General features: G+C 39.3%; 1 protein-coding gene across 4 annotated transcripts in view; it reads left to right on the forward strand.

The window, feature by feature from the left end:
- adcy2a (adenylate cyclase 2a) overlaps positions 1–20052 on the forward strand; it is a 90499-nt gene that overhangs the window by 5102 nt on the left and 65345 nt on the right. For all 4 annotated transcript variants that reach the window (XM_015949128.3, XM_015949129.3, XM_015949130.3 and 1 more), the window contains one exon: positions 6148–6309. In XM_015949128.3, coding sequence (XP_015804614.2) covers positions 6148–6309 — 162 coding nt within the window. The remainder of the gene's footprint in view (positions 1–6147; positions 6310–20052) is intronic.

The following is a 20052-nucleotide window of genomic DNA, read 5'->3' on the forward strand; positions in this document are numbered from 1 at the left end:
AAATGACTTTACTGTTGTTCTAAAACATGCATGCCTAAAGTTAAGTTTGTATCTGAAATTATATACGTTATCTGGTTTTATAAATAGCATTAATAATTTGTTTGGTAATAATTTCCTATGCACTTTAAACATGAACGTCGCTGTATATAGTTGAAGTAAATCTTCAAATTTTAGTATTTTTGAATATATAAACAATGGATTAGTGTGTTCTCTAAATCTAACATTGTGAACGACTCTCAGGGCTCTTTTCTGTATGATAGACAAGGGTACAATAGATGTTTTATAAGTATTACCCCATACCTCTACACAGTAAATAATATTGGGATAAATCAATGAATAATAAAGGACATGGAGTGATTTATAATCCAAGTACTGCCGAGCTTTATTCACAATGTAGATGCTTCTCACAGCTTTATTATATACATGTTTAATTTGTGGTTTCCAACTTAATTTATTATCAATTACAATTATTATTCCAAGGAACTTATTTTCTGTTACTTGCTCAATTTCACATCCATCTATTTGCAGCTTAACCTCAGTTTTATTAGCCATACATAACAGCATACATTTTGTTTTTGCTATATTTAATGTAAGCTTATTTTCAATAAACCACTCTTTAATGATGCACATTTCAATTTGGACCATCCTTTCTAAGTCGCTAATATTATTTCCTGCACAGACAATAGTGGTATCATCGGCAAACAAAACAAATGTCAGTGTATTTGTTACATTACTCAAATCATTAATATATAATAACAATAATTTTGGCCCCAACACAGACCCCGTGGTACTCCACAAACAATGTCCAACCATTAAGATGAACATTCTTCAAACTTCACAAACTGTCTCCTCTGTTGTAGATAGCTTGTCAACCAGCTCAACACTACACCCCTAATCCCATACCTCTCTACCTTTTCAAGTAACATTTTATGATTAACCGTATCAAAAGCCTTTTTTAAATCAATAAATATCCCTAGAACATGTTTATTCTGATCAATTGACGTTGTAATTTCTTCCACAGAATGCACCAGAGCTAGTGATGTGACAATCACATCAATAAATAACTCACCCACATGACGTCACACATCTTTTCTGTCATACATTAACACAACTCCTCTCCAAGGTGCCAGATGCCTTCAAATTAGAGCATTTTCTCAGTTAGATACAACAACAAACGGTAGTCATGTCGAGACCCTGAGATGGTCTGAGATGACAGACTTTGCAGGTTCTTTGTGCATGCAAACCATTTGTTGCAGCAGCTGTCCTATAGGCTCGTCTTAGACAAACTCAGAGATAAAGATGCTGGATGTGGAGGTCCTGGGCTGGCGTGGCTACACATGATCTGTGGCTGTGAGGCCAATTGGATGTACAGCCAGATTGTCTAAAATAACTTTGGAGACAGAAAATCAAAGAGTGTGAAATAGAGGAGTTAGATTAAAAAAATTGTGTTTAGAAGATGAGCTGATCCATCCAGTTATTTTCCAGCTGTGTTTTTCTCTCCATCTTTTCTCTCCTAAAGTTAGTCTCTGCGGTCCCGTTCCCATTTTAAAACCTGAAATTAATTGGATCCTTATCCTGGCCCCACAAAGCCGTTTTGGTGAGTAGAAGAGCTTATCTGTGTGGTTCAGCCTCCTCCCCTAGCTGGGACACATCTAGTCCCTGCCACCTCGCTTCGTTTTTTTCTGCAACCCAGATACGTGTGCTAGATGCACACACACACACACGCACGCACGCACGTGCACACACACACACACACACACACGCACGCACGCACGTGCACACGCACACATACAGATACACGCACGCACACACACACACATGCACACACACACACACACACACACACACACACACAAACACACAGATACACACGTGCGCACACACACACACACTTGATATTGAGCCAATCTCATTAGGTGAAGGAAGTTTTGGTCAAGGAAAGACCCTGTCAGAGTTGAACAGTGAAGAACTGAGTAGATGCAGCAGAACAGGGGTCACTGATAGTAAGCCAATGATATAAAAACAAGATAGAATGTATTGTTTATTTTGTTTATTTGTTTTAGTGGACAACATGTTCAAACTGACTGTGGTAATTACAAACCAAGCAGTTTGGCAGGTTGTAATACTTCCATTCAATTTGATGACACGTGTTCACTATAAATCAATAATTTTTTTTCATCATCCTGGCTTCTTGAGAGTGGCTGGAAATGAAATGAGCATCTGTCTACTTTGGCTTTAAGTATGAAGCACACACACGCACGCACGCACACACACACAATCCACATTATAAATGTAACTCGTAAACTAATCACAGCCACAGACAGTGGACTAAAAGCCTGATGTAATGTGACACTCTGTCTTCATAATTAGTTTTATGAACCCTCCTCAGTGTCATTATCAGGGACAGGATTCATGGGCGTGAGCAAAGTTGACTTTACCTAGATGGACCTCAAGAAAGGCTTGTTCACTTAATTGCCAGTGGAGAGCATCCTTACGGGCTCAGGGTCTCGGAGCCACCCTGAACGATGTCCTTTACTGTTTTACTACTGTATTACGTAACAAGTATGTGAAACCCAGTAGGGATATTTTGCCCTGCAGCATCTAAATGATGCTTGGTTCACTTTCATGATTGAGTTAGCAGCATCGGATATCAGAGCATTAATTTATAAAAAGGCTTTGGGGGCTCTAAGCTAATTATTTTCCAGAGCTAGGTGATGGTCTGCAGCAATAAGCATTTGGATTTAGACAAATAGAGACCCCCTTTGCTTCCGGCTCAGTGAATGAAACTATTTTCTGGGCACCTGCGCTAAAAATCTGAATGGGTGTGTGCTCACATATACTAAATTTTAAGTTCTTTTATTAGATAATAAACTATTCTGACTAACATTAAAACATGTTTTGACTTGTATCAGCTGTCTTTACCTGACATCTCAAACAGTTTTTTGTTTTTGTTGTGTATATTTCATAATAAATAATGAGGAATTTTCTCCCTTCTAATGTAAAAGGTCTCATTCACTCATTTTTTTTATAATGTAGCGTTGGCAAATTGAGTGCTTTAAGAGCTCAAGATATATATTACCTCTACTTATGACCAATAAGCTGTGATACTCTATTTAAATATAGAATATCCACCCTGCTTGGTCTTTATTGTATTTATCAGAAGATTCTAGGATTTTTGCTTTATGAAGTAATTGTACACACTTTGTTTTGATTCAGAAAAGAGTCAGGTTTATAAAAGTAAGAATTTATTTTATAAACAATTAAAATGTGACTATTTAACTAAGCATTTATTGTGAGTGGATGGAACTAAATGTGATGTATAAAATCTATGTGTGAAAGCAGTGTTAGTCAGAACCTCCTTATCTAGAAGAGCTGAGTCTGGATGTAAAAGAATTTGGTTTGGGCTAAGCTATGAAGTTGTTATCATCAGAAGCACATCAGACGCAATCTTCACGGTGTTCTCCCTCACCCTTTTGGAGACCCTCGTCACGGATCCGGAGGTCAGAGAGGTCAGATGACCTCGGGTCACCCAGGTCCAGTAGAATGACCACAAGTACCGACTTCCCCAGTCCTTCGATGTCACCAGGCACACAGGTTGAACTAGCTTGCGTCTCAGGAATAACTCTTAGGGATTTGAACAATATCAGCTTTGTTCTGCAGGGACTTTTGTTCATCAGCTTTGCAGGTGCACAAAGGTTTTGACGATGTGTCAAAATCTTTGATGGTTAAAGAGGTGTGCCTCAGATGGCCGGTCTGAAACTTTCTCTAGAACTGCTGAATCACCCAGGGTGACCCAGTTTTAAGGTTTTGATGTTATGATTTGCACAGCCAATCAGAGGCTGACAGGCTTGAGAGATGTTAACAAGACAACTCAGAAACACGCCTTCTTTGACCGGATGTTCTGACTGGGTAAAATACTTTTTATGTGTCAGAGTTTAACGTAACCTTACTTGTTATGGTGTGAGTGCAGATGTTATGACCTCGCCACATAAACATGCAGAACCACATTGCAGTCATTGTAGACATAACATTCATTTCAAACTTCAGTCATTGAACACAGACTAATGAAGCATTTCATTATAATGTAATTGTTATAAGTAGCAATAAACAAACATTTATTTAATGATTATCCATATTATAAGTCATGGAAGAAATTCATATTTATTTAGGAAATCATTCTTGAATTTAGCAACTGATCCGAACTGGAGTGTTCCTTGTGTGGAGGCCTTGGGGAAGAAAGTTATTGTTGATATGTCGTTATCCATTGTCAGAGCTGCAGAGTCTGTGAGCTCCAGCTGGTATGAAGGCAGGCTTATTTAAAGGGAACACAAGCAGTCCTGTGTCTCCTGTTTGACCAGATGTTGAATAGATGTTGAATGGTCAAACTGTACTTAAAACTGACCATTGCTGGATGTTACAATAATAAGTCAAAAAAGCACATTCCTGTTTCAGAGAATAGACATTTGTCAGAAGATCTTGTTCTTGTTCTTGTTATTCTTCTTATTCTTATTCTTCTAAATATGGACGGTTTAGCATCCAGAATCAGCAGTGAATGCCTTGACTAGCAGAAGCTAGCCTTTAGCATTAGCAACTCAACCACATAGCAGAAGCTCCTCCAAGTTAATTAATCGAGTGTTGGACACCTTTAAACACATTTGAAGCATATCGCTTTGTAATCATATTCAACAAAAACTAGAAAGTTCTGTTTTTATTTCTGATTCCTCTAAACACAATTTCTAGAAATTGGCAATTAAGTTTATTTTGAGGAAGAAATTAAATTATTTAATGATATATGTTATTCAAAGGGAGATATATGAAATGTCAGAATATAAAATATAAAATGCTCTTGGTATATTAGTCATGGATAAAAGCAAAGCAAGCTTGTCCTTTGGTCAGAATAGCCTACAATCATCTGTGTATATAAAAGGAACAACATGCTAATGTATCATCCTTTATAAAAATAACTAAAGTAACTTTATGCTGTGTTGAGGCTGATTTTACAATGAAAGAAAAATACCTATCTTCAGTGAAGATTTGGAAACGTATCAACATCAACCTTTTCTACCCTTCTATGGGCCAGTTTCTCATTTTTGGTATTTTATTTTTGTCTGATCTATTAAAACATTTTTAATCATTTTACAAAATATACAAACAAATACTAATCCAGCCACATGATGTCTTTGGTTTTTAATTGTGTTCAGCACACTAGCTACAAAGTTGTCATTTGTCTAATTAATTATGTACGGAATCAAACTATCTTCAGCGCTAGCTAAAATTTGCATTTCCAGCCATTTTTTGCTAAATGAGCCTAGAGTACTCACCACCTCAGCGTAAACAGAGGATAACTGTTTCAGTCACTTTCCCTCCAGCACTTCCATCTCTTCCTGCTCTCCACCTCACTGCCTCTCTCTGTCCCAGCTTTCCCATTTGCCTTAAAAAAAGAAACCATGAAAGGTTAACTGGCAGCTGGCTGGAGCCTACAAGAACACTGGCCTCTTTCTGGTCATTCATGGCTGCAGATGAGCGACTTTAACGTTGCGGCAGGAGGGACCGTGAAGATGGGATAAAATGGAAGCACTCGTGTTGTGTTAGGGGGCGACGGTGGCACAGGAGTTAAGTGCTCGCCTCGCAATCGGAAGGTCGCAGGTTCGAGACCCGCTCAGTCTGTCGCTGTCGTTGTGTCCTTGGGCAAGACACTTAACCCACATTGCCTGCTGGTGGTGGTCGGAGGGACCGGTGGCGCCAGTGCTCGGCAGCCTCGCCTCCGTCAGTGCGCCCCAGGGCAGCTGTGGCTACATTGTAGCTCATCCCCACCAGTGTGTGAATGGGTGTGTGAATGGGTGAATGACTGATTGTGTTGTAAAGCGCCTTGGGGGGTTCCAGGACTCTAGAAGGCGCTATATCAAATACAGGCCATTTACCATTTAGAAGAGTCAGATTTGAAATTTAGAAGCTGAATTTAATTGTTTTTACTTCCCACAGAAAAGGAAATATTCACTTGTATAAATATGTTTATTTTAATTGAATTATTTGATGTTTCACCTAACATTTCACATCCCTGCCTTTAATATTTGCTCTTGAACTGATTTACTCCTATTACTTGTTTCTGCCATTGCTGCTGCTAATAAGGTGTTTCTTTCTCTGCAGGTGTCTTTCTTCCTGTTTATTGTGTTTGTGGCTTACACCATGCTGCCATTCTCTATGCGGGAAGCCCTCATCGCCAGCGTTTTGACCTCCGCTTCCCACACAATCGTGTTGAGTGTGTGCCTGTCCAGAGCAGCAGATCACATGGAGGCCGTAGCATGGCAGGTAAGGGGTACATACATGTACATACAAATTATAAGCTAAAATAATAAACTAATTTATTCTTACTTTATCTTTATTTACATTGTTGAAATGTCAATCGAATTATGTTCCAATTAGTCCCAATTTAGCTCAACAGCCTTTACATTTATTTTATTTCTGGTCTTTGAACAAATTTACTCTAGCAGTTAAATGATTACCAATACCCCATGTGCTAAAAAGATTAGCCAGTGAAAATATGATAGTCACAAAATTATTAAAAATGTATGCAACACGTTGCTGTTTCATCGCTCACAAAATTAAATAATTACTTTGTCATAAAATTTTTTAACTAAATAAAGTGAAATCATTCCATCTCCCGGCATTTCTAACCCATAAAAGAGGTCTTAAAGCTGCTACAGCTAATCTGCAAACAAGCTAGGAACTCTCACCCTCCTATTGACTATCATCCCCAGGACACATCCACTACCAGAACCCACATTGCCAGAAGAAACAAGATGTCACCATTTTCTAGGCCCAAAAATATTTTGTTGTTCATAACTTCATATGGTGTTTTTCTTTTATGAACTCTGGTAGTTTGTCCCAAAGTAGCAGCCGGCTGTTTCTCCTTCTCTGATTTTACTGAGCGGAGAACCTCTCAGACCAGTGGAGGATACACGTACAGTGCTCTGCCTGAATGAGTACACCCACCGCATTTGTCAGAAAACCTTTATTTTTCATTCAGAATCAATATTTTCTATGAGATACCATACTACAAAATACTCCCACAAATGTGGGCCATTGATTTAAAACAAGATTTGTTAATTTTCACACACAAAAAAGTGATTTTCCTTACACATCCATTCAAACCAATGTTGCAAAAACGGCACAGGCGCACACACCAAAAAAGCCACCCTTAGGACTACAAAATTCTAATTAACAGGCATTCAACCACAGGTGAGTCTAATGATTCATGTAAGAGGTGTCCAGTAGACAGGTGACTATAAAAGGGCATTACTTCACTAAGAAAAGCCATTTTTCATGCTGTCAGCAACGGCTCCACGTGCAAGTGAAATGTCACAAAATTTGAGAAAGAAATAATTTCTTTACACAAAAAAGGTGAGGGCAACTAAAAGATCAGCAAAGCTTCAAACAGTCAAAATACTGTAGCAAAGGTGATCCAACAACTTAAGAAAGATGGAAGTGCAACCATCTTACAGACATGTTTAGGCCATGGCAGGAGTGTCTTCTGATGAGAAGGGTTGAAAGAAATCCCCATGCAAGTTTGCTGCAGTTAGCTAAAGCCGTAGAAAGCCAAACAGGAGTGATCGTTTCCTGTAACACCCTACAGCGCACACTGCAGAGGAATGGCATGTATGGGTATTGTCCACGAAGGAAGCCTCTCCTAAAGCCCATGCCGGAAGAGATGAAGACTACTGGGACTCTAGACTCTGGAGTGATGAGACAAAGATCACTGTTTTTGGAATGGATGGTTTCAAAACTGTATGGTGTCATAAAGGTGAGGATTTCAAAGAGAAATGCATGGTGCCTACAGTGAAACACAGTGGTGGCGGTGTCCTTATGTGGGGCTGCATGTGTTGCATAAGTGCTGTTGGTGTTGGGAAGCTGCATCTCATTGATGGTATTATGAACTCAACAACGTACTGCTCTATACTGAAGGAGAAGATGCTGCCATCACTCTGCGCACTTGGTCGTCGTACACTTTTCCAACACAACAATGATCCAAAACACATCTAAAGCTACTGTTGCATTTCTGAAGAAGAACAGGGTGAAGGTGATTGAACGGACAAGTATGTCTCCTGATCTGAACCCAATCCAACACCTGTGGGGAATTCTGAAGCAGCAAGTTGAGCATCACTCTCCATCCAGCATCAGGCTCTCAAAGAGGTTCTTCTTGAACAATGGAAAAAGATAGATGTTGCGACATGTGGCCATCTTGTTCATTCCATGCCTAGAAGACTTGGTGCTGTCCTTAAGAATCACAATGGTCATACAAAATACTAGATGTAGTATTTTTGTTGTGGGGTGTATTTTTCTTTGCTTCAAAATGTTTTAGTAAAACAGGAATTTTTTTCATCAAATTTATATGAATTTACCATAGACTGTACATACGGAATTTACATTGAGAGGAGCCCATTGAGGTGGCTCAGGCATCTGGTTGGGATGCCTCCTGGACACCTCTTTGGTGAGGTTTGCCGGGCACGTCCAACCCGGTGGAGACCTAAAAAAAGACCCAGGACACGAGGAACTATTTCTCTCAGCTGGTCAGGGAACGCCTTGGGATTCCCTTGAGAGGAACTGGACCAAGTGGCTGAGGAGAAGGAAGTCTGGGCCTCTCTGCTTAGGCTACTGCCTCCGCGAGTCCGCGACCTAACCTTGGGTAAAATGGATGGAGTTATATTATTAAGCTTAATATCAGGTTATGGATTTAAACAGGTGTTCAATAAGACCCAGCCTTGTTCCTTGAGCTACTGAAAAATTTCATACCGTTCCAAGAGGGTGTACTCATTTATGCTGAGCACAGTAAATGTGGAAGTGCAGTGGTTTGGTGAAGCTGACAACCGGATGGTCCAGTCGGTTTCGGGCCGAGTCGTGTTATTGGCAGAGGTTTTTAGACAAATGTGAAAGTTTTAGTCATTTCTTTTTCTAGTTATGTTTTATTATATAATCTCTATGATTTTTTAGATAGCAGAAACTATTTTTAAGTGGTTATGTTGGATTTTTCCATTATTTTCAGACTTAAAACATGAATAATGTTTTTCTGATTCAGACGCCTAACATTGTTCATCATTAATCAAATTCTTCATAATCTCATAAAAGCATTCAGACCATTTTCTACATAATTTTCTATGAGCCTACTGAAGAATCAGTTATTCTTCAGTAATTCTGTTTTACTTGAGTTTATAAGTGAAACTCTGCACTTGCTTATAGTAACAAGGCTTTATACAAAACAGGGAATTAACTTGAGTTGGTTCCACTGGCTTAAATATGCAGACACTGCAGCGTATTGTATTTAACTTTTTACCCTGTGTAGTGCCAACATTTTTTTGTCTTTGTCCATCTTACAGTCTATAGTTGTGGTGAGGCATAAACACATTCAACAAAAAACAATTCTCTGTAAAAAAGTATATATATATATATATATATATATATATATATATATATATATATATATATATATAAAATAAGGGATAAATAAGCAGGAAGTGATTTTATAGATTTATAAAAGCTTCAAATCAAAAGACATGCTGATAATTTTTGTAAAGCAGTTATTGGAGAAATAATTTCAGCCATTTTGTTAAACCTAAATGTAGTAAATGAATTCAAAAATCAAGTTCAGGACTGAACACAGACACACACACACACACACACACACACACACACACACACACACACACACACACACACACACACACACACTTAGGAGGCTTCTACAGTCACATCCCAAACAATTACAAGAAAAGGTTAAAACAGCAAATCAGTTTTGATTAAAATGGGCTAAACATTTTTGGTCCTGTATTTATTATTCTTGAAGAAACCTCCAGTTTTATTATTTATTCTAAATTAGAGTTTTGGAGGCTTGCATGTTCCTCACAGCTGCACACTTCATTCAGACAATAAAAGTCAGTGACAACAGTCACCTGCTGAAAGTCTTTTTGAGACTTGATTTTTTTTAAAGAAATGAGTGAATTAAAGTTTTGAACAAATACACCTAAAATATTTTGATTTTCCTGAAAAAAGGTAATTTACACATGGATGACATGCTGCTATTTCTGTTCCAGCTCATGTTTTCTCTGCTGCTCTTAAAACTTTAGAAAAGAAAAAGTAGTGAGTACTTTGTAATAATCAGTTTTTTTAATTAGTTTCAGCCTCCTTTTGTGCACATATAAATGTGGCATTAATGTACTGGCATCTGTGCTGCCTAAGGCGATGTATGAGCAGGTCACTCTCTGTCATCTCCCATCACCTCCTCAGCTTAGTTTGTCAGCACCAGATCAGACAGAAGAGGGTCCTCCAGGTACAGCGGGTAAGGGGAAGGATCAGAAGTGTTTATTTTTTTATTTCTGAGTTGTGTTGTGTATAATATGTTGGAGAAGGAGAACCTTAGGACGTGTGAGTTTTCTATAAAAATGCAAACAGTTTCTGCTCTGACATGTCAAACTAAGCTTTTGACGTCACATGTGCAGTACACATTAGAACATTTGACCACTTATACCTCAGGGACTCACTGCAAAAGGGTGGAACATTTCAGTGGCTGCAACTTGATGAATATTTCAGACACATTACTGTAAAGGATACTCACACTAATGAACTCTGTGCCATTTTCCTGTCATCTACTAGGTTGAGGTTTATGGACAGGATTGACTGTACCGATCAGATCACAGCTGATTCTAAATCAGCCCCTTTTATACATTTTATTTTAAGATTTTACATAATAATTATATTTCAAGTCTAGAATTTTTGAATGTCTTTTACATATGACCTCATACTTGTGCACCCTCAGACAACCATGAATCACTTCATTTGAACGAGAAGTGCTACTGCATCAAGTCCATAGTGGATGAGAATGGCGGCTCCTTGGTAATGTGTCTTTTAGTGATTGTGATTCAGTGGCTGAGTTTGTATCCCCATAGTTAATTAACTCAAAATATCAGAAAACTGGAGTTATGAGTAAAATTAAAGTTATGAAGACGGTTCGCTGCTCTAATTCCAGTCCAGCTGCAAGATGTCAGAATGTTAGAAATGCAGTTTGATCAGTTATTGTTGACAGCAGTTTTATTGGTTAAAAGTTAAACTGAACTTTGAGATAAATTTAAGACTATTTCCTTGGACATGTGCTCTGGAGTGATAGCAGATTAACTAAAGCAAGTTGAGCACAGAGCTGCTACTGAGGAGAAAAAGACTCCAGAGAAGGTTCATGGATGCAGTCACAGAGAATATTGAGAATATTGTTGTGACAGCTGCAGATGGTGGGATCATGGTGAGGTGGATAGAGATGGATGAAGAAGATCTTCGGTAATTCTTCTTTATTTCTTTTCTGTTTGATCCTGTGGATTGTTCAGAGGGGAGTCAAATTCAGTTTCACAGGGTGACAAATTTCAATACTATGTCCGTATTCCAAGCTAAAGTCTGGTTATTATATATAATTTTCATGAATTTGCAGACCAAATAAAACTGTTATTTCTTCCATGGCAGGGCTAGAGCTACACCCACTAAGATGGGGCTTGCAGTGAGCTTTTCCCCTGGGCAGGTGTGGAAAAATCACTTCAAACAAAGAATGCTTTCAAAAATGGAATTTATTATTTATATTCATCAATCAAGAAATTAAAGATGAATCTAAATCAAATCAATATTTGGTGGGACCTCTTGTTGAGGGAACTGTGCTGGCAGGTTGTTCCAAACATCTGGGAGAACTAACTACAGATCTTCTGTGGATATTGGCTTCCTCCCATCCTTCTGTCTCTTTGTGTAATCCCAGACACATCCCATGATGTCAAGTTCTGTGGGGGAGTGACCATCACTTCCAGGACTTGGTTCTTATCGCTGAAGATGACTTAATGACTTTGGCTGGATGTTTGGGGTCACTCACTTTGCATTTTGTAAACTGGTGAAAATAAACAACCATTATTTATATTTCTGAAAGAATTTTTTGTTTACAGCATTTATTCATTCAGAATATAAAATTAAACTAAAATACAAAATTGATCAAAAATAATTTTCTTGAGCCAATATGTAGTAAAATAGTCCTTTACACAGGGTTATTGAAAAGTCAATCAGACATCCACTGCACCCTGTGGCCAGAATATCACACTTGCAACTTCAGAGTTGCGGGCCACCACCTGTTGGGAAAATTGAGCTGACATACCTGGTGTTGCAGTCTGGTTCCAGCATGATTCCTTTTGAACACAGTTGATTGTTTAATTTATTGATAAACCGATCCTGTAGACACTAATGAAGGCTGGGGAGAAATTTCAGCAATTAGATTAAGGTGTTGAAAAGTCAACATACAACGAGGAGGTGTTTCACATTTGGTTCTACCAAAGGGACACTAGGTGCTAAAAGCAAGCCAAAATTGGCTGTAAAATGAATAGGGTTACTGTAACAGCAGCACTGATGAAAAAAGACCTGAACGTAGCAAGTGTTTTTCTTGAAGAGTATCAGTTGTGCAGCTCTCCACTGTTGATTAGTCGATTTCCATTTTCATTAATCATTAAACTAAAACACACTAAATCTCAAAACATCCTTCAACCGGATTTAGCAAACATGTATAAATGTCAGCTTTTTTTTCTCTCTTTTTTATTTCATTCAAAATAAAAACAAATTAAACATATAAACAATAATATATACATAACAAAAAATCAAATTTGAACGAAAAGGAGCAGAATGAAGAAAAACATCTTATAATTTCTGCCCCCTTTTCCAGAAGAAATAATCAATTTATATACAATTTCCATTTGTCAGACACACACATACAGATTCATTTTAAACTTTTTCCTGTTCTAAATTCCAGTGCGATCATGATCATTGATTTAATTTACATTTTCATAATTATTTAGTACACTCAATTTGGTTCATTTTTGAATACATTAAATTACAGAGTTTTTTTAATTTCCCTTTTAAGGTTATTCCATAATTTCACACCATTTACAGATATATTTCATTCCATAATTTTAATTCTAAATCTAGGTTTTGTAAACACATCAGTTTCTTTCAGCATGTAATTACTAGTTCTCTTTTCAAATATCCCCTGAATGTTTGTTGGCAGAGTACCTAAATTGGCTTTATACATGGTTTGTAAGATTTTCCAGTCTTTTAAATCATTAAATTTCAGTCATTTATATTTAATAAACAATGGGTTCGATGGATCTCTACAGCCACTATAATTGATGATTCTCAGAGCTCTTTTCTGTAAAATAAATAAGGGTTGTGTATAGTTTTTGTATGTTGCTCCCCAGATTTCTACACAATAAGTCAAGTACAATCAGGACTACAATCAGTGAATTGTACAATGCCAACAAACCAAAATTAGTCTGTAAAAACTTGACTATGTAATACTCCTAAGGATTTGGCAATTTGACCTTTTATGTAACTAATACTGTGTGTGATTTCCATGACAAGTCTTCATCAATAAGAACTCCAAGAAATGTAGTTTCTTTTACTCTTTGAATTTCAATCCCATCTATTTCCAATGACACATCACTGTTCTTTTATTATTAAACAGTATAAAATTTGTTTTATTAAGAAGTATGTCAATCTATTTATATCAAACCAGTTATTAATTTTAATCAGTTCATCATTTATCACTTTAGCCACCTCCTCAATATTTGATCCTGAGTAAAACAGTGTTGTATCGTCTGCAAATAGAATGGTACCGAGTGTTTTAGATACATTTACCAAGTCATTAATAAACAAAATGAACAGTTTTGGTCTGAGGACCGACCCTTGTGGCACTCCACAATTCACTTCACATAGTTTTAATTTATGGTCCGTTATCTGAACAAACTGTTTCCTTTTTTCTAAATAAGTTTTTACCCATTGATGAGCCACACCTCTTATTCCACACTGACTTAATTTTCGAAGTAACCTTGAGTGATCAATGACGTCAAAAGCTTTTTTCAAATCAATGAAAACAGTAACAAAGTCATTTTTATTGTCAATTGCTGTTGATATTTTATCTATTAATTCCACTATTGCCATTGATGTGGAATGTTTAGTTCTAAACCCATATTGTTCATTGTTTAAAATATTATTTTTTTTTCGATGAATTTATCCAACCTTGATACAAATACTTTTTTCCAATATTTTAGAAAACTGTGGAAGCAGTGACACCGGCCTGTAATTATGTTTGTCACCACTCTTATGCAAAGGAATGACTTTCGCTGTTTTCATTGTGTCAAGAAAATTTCCAGTAGAAAGTGATAGATTACAAATGTAAGTGAATGGTTCAATGACAGATTCTATGATTGTTTTAACAGTTATCATGTCCAGATCCTGATAATCAGATGATCGTTTGTTTCCACAGTTTTTTACAATATTTCATATTTCTTCATTATCTACTTTGTCAAGGACAATACTATTGACAGTACTAATCATTGTAATCAATTTATCTTCTATTACTGGTTTGTTTTCCATCAAACTCCTACCTACATTTACAAAAAAATCATTAAACTCATCAGTGATTTCTTTATCATCATAAATATCTTTTTTGTCCTTGACAAAGTGATTTTATAAGCTTTAAGACATCCAGTGTGTAGTTTTAGTGTATGTGAGTATTATTGGTGAAACTTGCTGACATATCCTCTTTGTCAAGTCAAGTAAACTTCACCTTGTTCTGACTGGAGACCTAATGAACCCGTGCATCTTTTAAGGAGGTAAAAGCCCTCAGTCGAGTCAGTGAGTGTGTGTAACTTTAAAAAAAAGTTAATTTGTCCTTTTAATGTCTGATATGTGTGCCACAGTAATACAAAGCAACACTGGTTATTTATTTCTAAAACAAGATCAAACAGCATAGCATGCACTAATTATCACTATTTTTAATTTTGATGTGTGTTACCATTCTCCTCTTGTCCGGGGATCGGACTGCCAAGGCTCCCACCTTGGTCTGCCACCCAATCCACATTGCACCGGATCCTTCATGTTCCTCCTGCGGGTGGTGGGTCCACAGTTGGATGAGCCCATGTATCCGGTTCGGGCTGGGCCCGGCCGGGCCCCATGGGCGAAACCCCGGCCACTAGGCACTCGCTCACGGGCCCTAACCCTAGGCCTGGCTCCAGGGTGGGACCCCGGTAACCCTCCGGGCCGGGTAATCCGACTCTTTGAATTTACTTCCATGAAAGATCCTGTGAACCGTTCTTTGTCTCACCTTCACATAAGACCAATTTGTCATGGGAGACCCTACCAGGGGCACAAAGTGCTCCAGACAACATAGCTCCTAGGATCATTAGGGCACTCAAACTCCTCCACCACGATAAGGTGACGGTTCAAGGAGGAGGAGGATGTACCGGTCGATCTACGTCCCAATTCTCACATATGGTCATGAGCTTTGGGTAATGACCGAAAGAACGAGATCGCGGATACAAGCGGCCGAAATGAGTTTCCTCCGTAGGGTGGCCGGGCTCAGCCTTAGAGATAGGGTGAGGAGCTCAGACATTCGGGAGGGACTCGGAGTAGAACCGCTGCTCCTCCGGATCGAAAGGAGCCAGTTGAGGTGGTTTGGGCATCTGGTCAGGATGCCTCCTGGACGCCTCCCCGGGGAGGTGTTTCGGGCATGTCCTGCCGGCAGGAGGCCCCCGGGTCGCCCCAGGACACGCTGGAGAGGTTACATCTCCAATCTGGTCCGGGAACGCCTTGGGGTCCTGACGGCGGAGCTGGTGGAGAAGGCCGGGGAGAGGACTGTCTGGAGCTCCCTAGTTGGGATGCTGCCCCCGCGATCTGGACCCGGATAAGCAGAGGAAGACGACGACGTTATCATTCTCATTTACTGCTTTGCAAAGACTGACTACACACTCTGTCCTATTGCTTTTAAAACCTCTCCCACTTCTCAGGACCTCTTGTAATTTACCAGAGATTAAGAATATTTTGAATCAACAATTTTATTTTTCTTTTAGAAATCACCTCTTGATGTGATCACGCCCCCCCCCCCCCCCCCCCCCCCCCAGCAATCATATAAATTTGAGTGCTAAAAATTATCAATAATTCATTAAAGCTCTTCTATTTAAGGGGTACCTGACAGAATTCACAAATACTTTTTAGTGGTTACGTGTGATGAATATTTCATTCAGTGTTTCACCTAGGAATTTTTCCAGCTGTGGTGGTGGGTTCGGCCGGGGGTGTGGGTTGGGGGCTTGGGGAGAAATTATGACACGTCTCGAAATAAAGTAAAATTTTGTAGTGCAGAGTGGAGCCAACCCATAGAAGCACTGATTTTATCTCATTTCAGAGAAAAATAGAACAGGTTAGATGCACCTAATAACAAACTCAGGAATCTGTTACTTTGCTTCACTGTTCTGGTGCTGAGAATATCACTAATGCGGATCAAAGGAGATAGATGAATGCACCTCTTATTTATTATTTGGAAACTACATTTACTGCAGCTGGCAGAGGCAGGGATTTTTCTATTGATACACGGAATTTACAGAATTATTTTAAATTTTAATAGGGGAAGACTGCAGGAGGGAGCGGTAAAATACAGGGGGTCCCCAGCAAAACCAAAAAACTTTACGAGTCTGATGAAACCCGCTGGTTTTCAATCAGGCAGTCACGGGGCAGCTCCAACGACCCAGTGGCTGTGCTGGGTCAATGTTATCGAGCTCAGTCCGGCTCGGCCGTGAACGAGCCGAGGGGACGTCATGCTCTGCTTAAGAAGAAGTGTTATTTTCCCACTTCAGAAGAAGCGTCCAACGTGTTTTTACACTTTCTCCGAGACATGTCACGTCGCTAAGTTGTTAGCGCTGCGCGCTAACACGTCAGTGGTGCAGCGTAGCCTGCTGGAGGTTTTAAGGGTTCAGATGAAACACCCGACCTCTCAGGCTGCTCACACATCGATCTTAAGTTGTTGATGTTGCGCTCACTCTGTAATACAGTATTAGATGCGGTTGAAGTCAGACAAGAAAAACATAAATACATTTTACATGAATAAGTGATACTTAGCCTGGTGGGGGAGGAAAACCTGGCCTAATAAGCACTGGAGGAAACCCTGTCAAGATCGTCAACACTCATTTATCTTAATGCTATTGAAACATGTAAACCAAAAAGCATTATATCCACTGCTACCTTTCTAATTTTAAACTCAGTAACTTATGCTGTAGCTTCACCCTGCCCAGCCTGCTCCTCCTTGCTGCCCGCCGGCTGTGATCACAAACGACAACATAGTAGTTCCCGCTGCTTCTTCGGGAAACAGCACAAAAAAAAAACAAAACTTGGGATCTTGTAGGCGTGGCGGTGGGATTTCAGCAGTGGCAGGCCGCCACGGCTACACCTATGTAAGGGAAACCCTGTCATTTACTCGTTTGGGAATGAGCACAGCTTTCTTTCTGGGTTCAAGTAAAAGTTTTACCTTTAATATTGTCTAATTAAACCCCCAACCCACCCACCCACCCACACACCCACACACACACACACACACACACACACACACACACACACACACACACACACACACACACACACACACACACACACACACACACACACACACATACACACACACACACACACACACACACACACACACACACACACACACACACACACACACACACACACACACTTCTTATCTCACCAGTTTGTTTTCCAGGAATCTATTTCTTGTAAATTCTAAAAGCTAATCTGCTACCCTACGTCTATGCGGTCGTATTATACTGATAATCTGTAAATTATTTTTCATGTGGGATAAATGAAACCTCAACCCTGCAAGATTCACCTGCATGTTTATGATGGGTAGCTGTCTCCCTCTGAGCAAAACTACAATAATGGCCTTTATAAATCTAAAGCTGTGTTCGAATTCTCCATTGCTCACTTTATTGTGCACTATATATCGTGAGTTAGGAGTTTGGAACGGTGTTGCAACTCTTATTGGTCATTTTTCATCCTTGCCTCAAAAACTTGCTTTTTGTTATAATAAAATGTGTGTACAGGTGTTTGACACTAGAGTAGCTGAAATAGACCATGATACACTGCATCACATTTCTTTTTTCTGTTTAACACACCTGCTCTAATCAAAATCCTCAGTGTATTTGTTTATGCAAAACAGTCGGCCCATAATTATAAAGTTTTGTTGCAATCACATTGCGTTTCCTATAAAAAGATGTTTGCTGATCACTGCATTCTAATTAGCTTCTTTGATAGTGAAGAAAAAAATTGGTGGATTAGAATTTACCTGCACGGGTCACAGACACAAGAGAATTGCTGTTTTTTGGTTTTTGGACATCAGCAAACTACAAATGCTTCTTTGTACCACCAGACTAATGACACATGTAGGGGTTATTAGGAGCGAACAATTAGTAAGCTTCAACTTACTTTTGGATTCTTCAATAAATTCTGTAAATATGGGAATATTTACTGATTTATTAATTAATTAAGATATTCTTAGATATACGGGGCACCATTCCCCTTTTTCCGGGGAAAAATTGAATCCAAAACTCTTATCAGTCTTTCTTGAAGTTCGTAGAATCCTTGGAGCAGAGACTTCTCTTCGACACAACAAAGCTACTGGACACAAAAATCTGAATTTTATAACATTTAATTAACAATTTGTCAAATGAATAAACAGTGGAATAGATGAATAATAACCGTGTGATATGACTGAAGATGGATGTGTTTGCATGTGATGGAGGATGTATGAATGGGGTCCTTTGTTCTCACAAAGGAGTAGTGTGTATGTGTGTGTGTGTGTGTGTGTGTGTGCGTGTGTATGGATTCAAAATGGAGTCTTGAATACAAGATGGCTGACCCCTTTGTCTGGCTAAAGTGTGGGTGGCAACTTGCACTTTAACTTCCAAAGCACTTAGAATCAGTAGTAACTTAACCTTAAATCACTCAAAACATTTCAAAAGATCATGAAACAACACAAAAGATTAATCACAAATTAATATCTTTTAGTTTCAGCCTGGCCATGACAGAAACCATTTTAAGATACCAAACAATGATCAATAAGCAGTTTATTCTTTCAAAATGACCCGACGGACGTGTTTGGGACGAAAGAGGAAAACACGAAGCTACTTTTAAAGCAATAGACGCGGTTTATTGCTTATTTGAGACTATAGAGGAAACGGGAGAAGGAAAGAATGAGAGAAAGAGATGAGTTTCTGATCACCAGAACAGTGAAGCGTCCCTCACTGTTTTGATTTGACGGTTCTCCGTGTTTCTCCGCAGTTTGGCGTCGTCCGTCGGTTTGATGCTTTCTCCGTTGTTTACCTCCACGAGTGTTTCTCCACGGGCTGGACAGAGACAGCAAAGTTTCTTTCTGTGCTGAGTTATAACTTACAGCGTGCTTGATGGAGTTGTTGCTTTCCTCCGCAGTTCTGTGTCCTCAAACATCAGCTGGAGGGGAGCAGAAACGAGCAGATCTGATGGGCTTGCAGTTTAGTTTCCAGCAGTTCCGTGGGCTCCACTTGTGCACTTAGAGCTTCCGCGTGCTCAAGGGAATCGGAGCGTTCGATAAGCGTGTCCTTACCGCCAGGTATCCTGGGCAAAAGAACGAGGATTCTTTGTCTCTGCTGAAGATTTATGGTCTTAGTTCGCGGGAAAAGCTCCACGGCTTCCCGCACATGCGCAGAACGTGTTTCTGGTACTAGGCGGTGACGTCATCACAATGCTTCCGTGTGCAAAGCATCATGGGAAATGAAGTTTCTTGGCGCTGATGTGATTATTTGCTTTTCAGAGCAATTTAAGCACAGTCATTTTGGAGAAAATCACTGCATAGTAATTTCCTCATGAGGTCAGACCCTCAACATTCCCCCTTTTGGTTTCGGGGATCGCGCCCAAAGCTCGATCGTCGGAAGCACAGATGGGTTTGTTCCTCATGAACGTAGGTCGACTTGATTGTCGGAAGCACAGGTGGGTTTGTCCCTTAGGACGTTGGTCTCCTTGGACGCCTTTGTCTTTGGTCTTTGTCTTGGATCCTGGCGCCTTTGGTCTTTGTCTTTGTCAGGCACAAAGAGGATAGGAAACGGGATAGTCCCCAACGCGCATAACGAGAAGAAGCCACTCACGCAGGTGGTACGCAATGATGATGTCGTCCATGCGAGA

Source organism: Nothobranchius furzeri, chromosome 5, assembly GCF_043380555.1.
Source record: "Nothobranchius furzeri strain GRZ-AD chromosome 5, NfurGRZ-RIMD1, whole genome shotgun sequence".
In the NCBI taxonomy this organism is placed as follows: domain Eukaryota; kingdom Metazoa; phylum Chordata; class Actinopteri; order Cyprinodontiformes; family Nothobranchiidae; genus Nothobranchius; species Nothobranchius furzeri.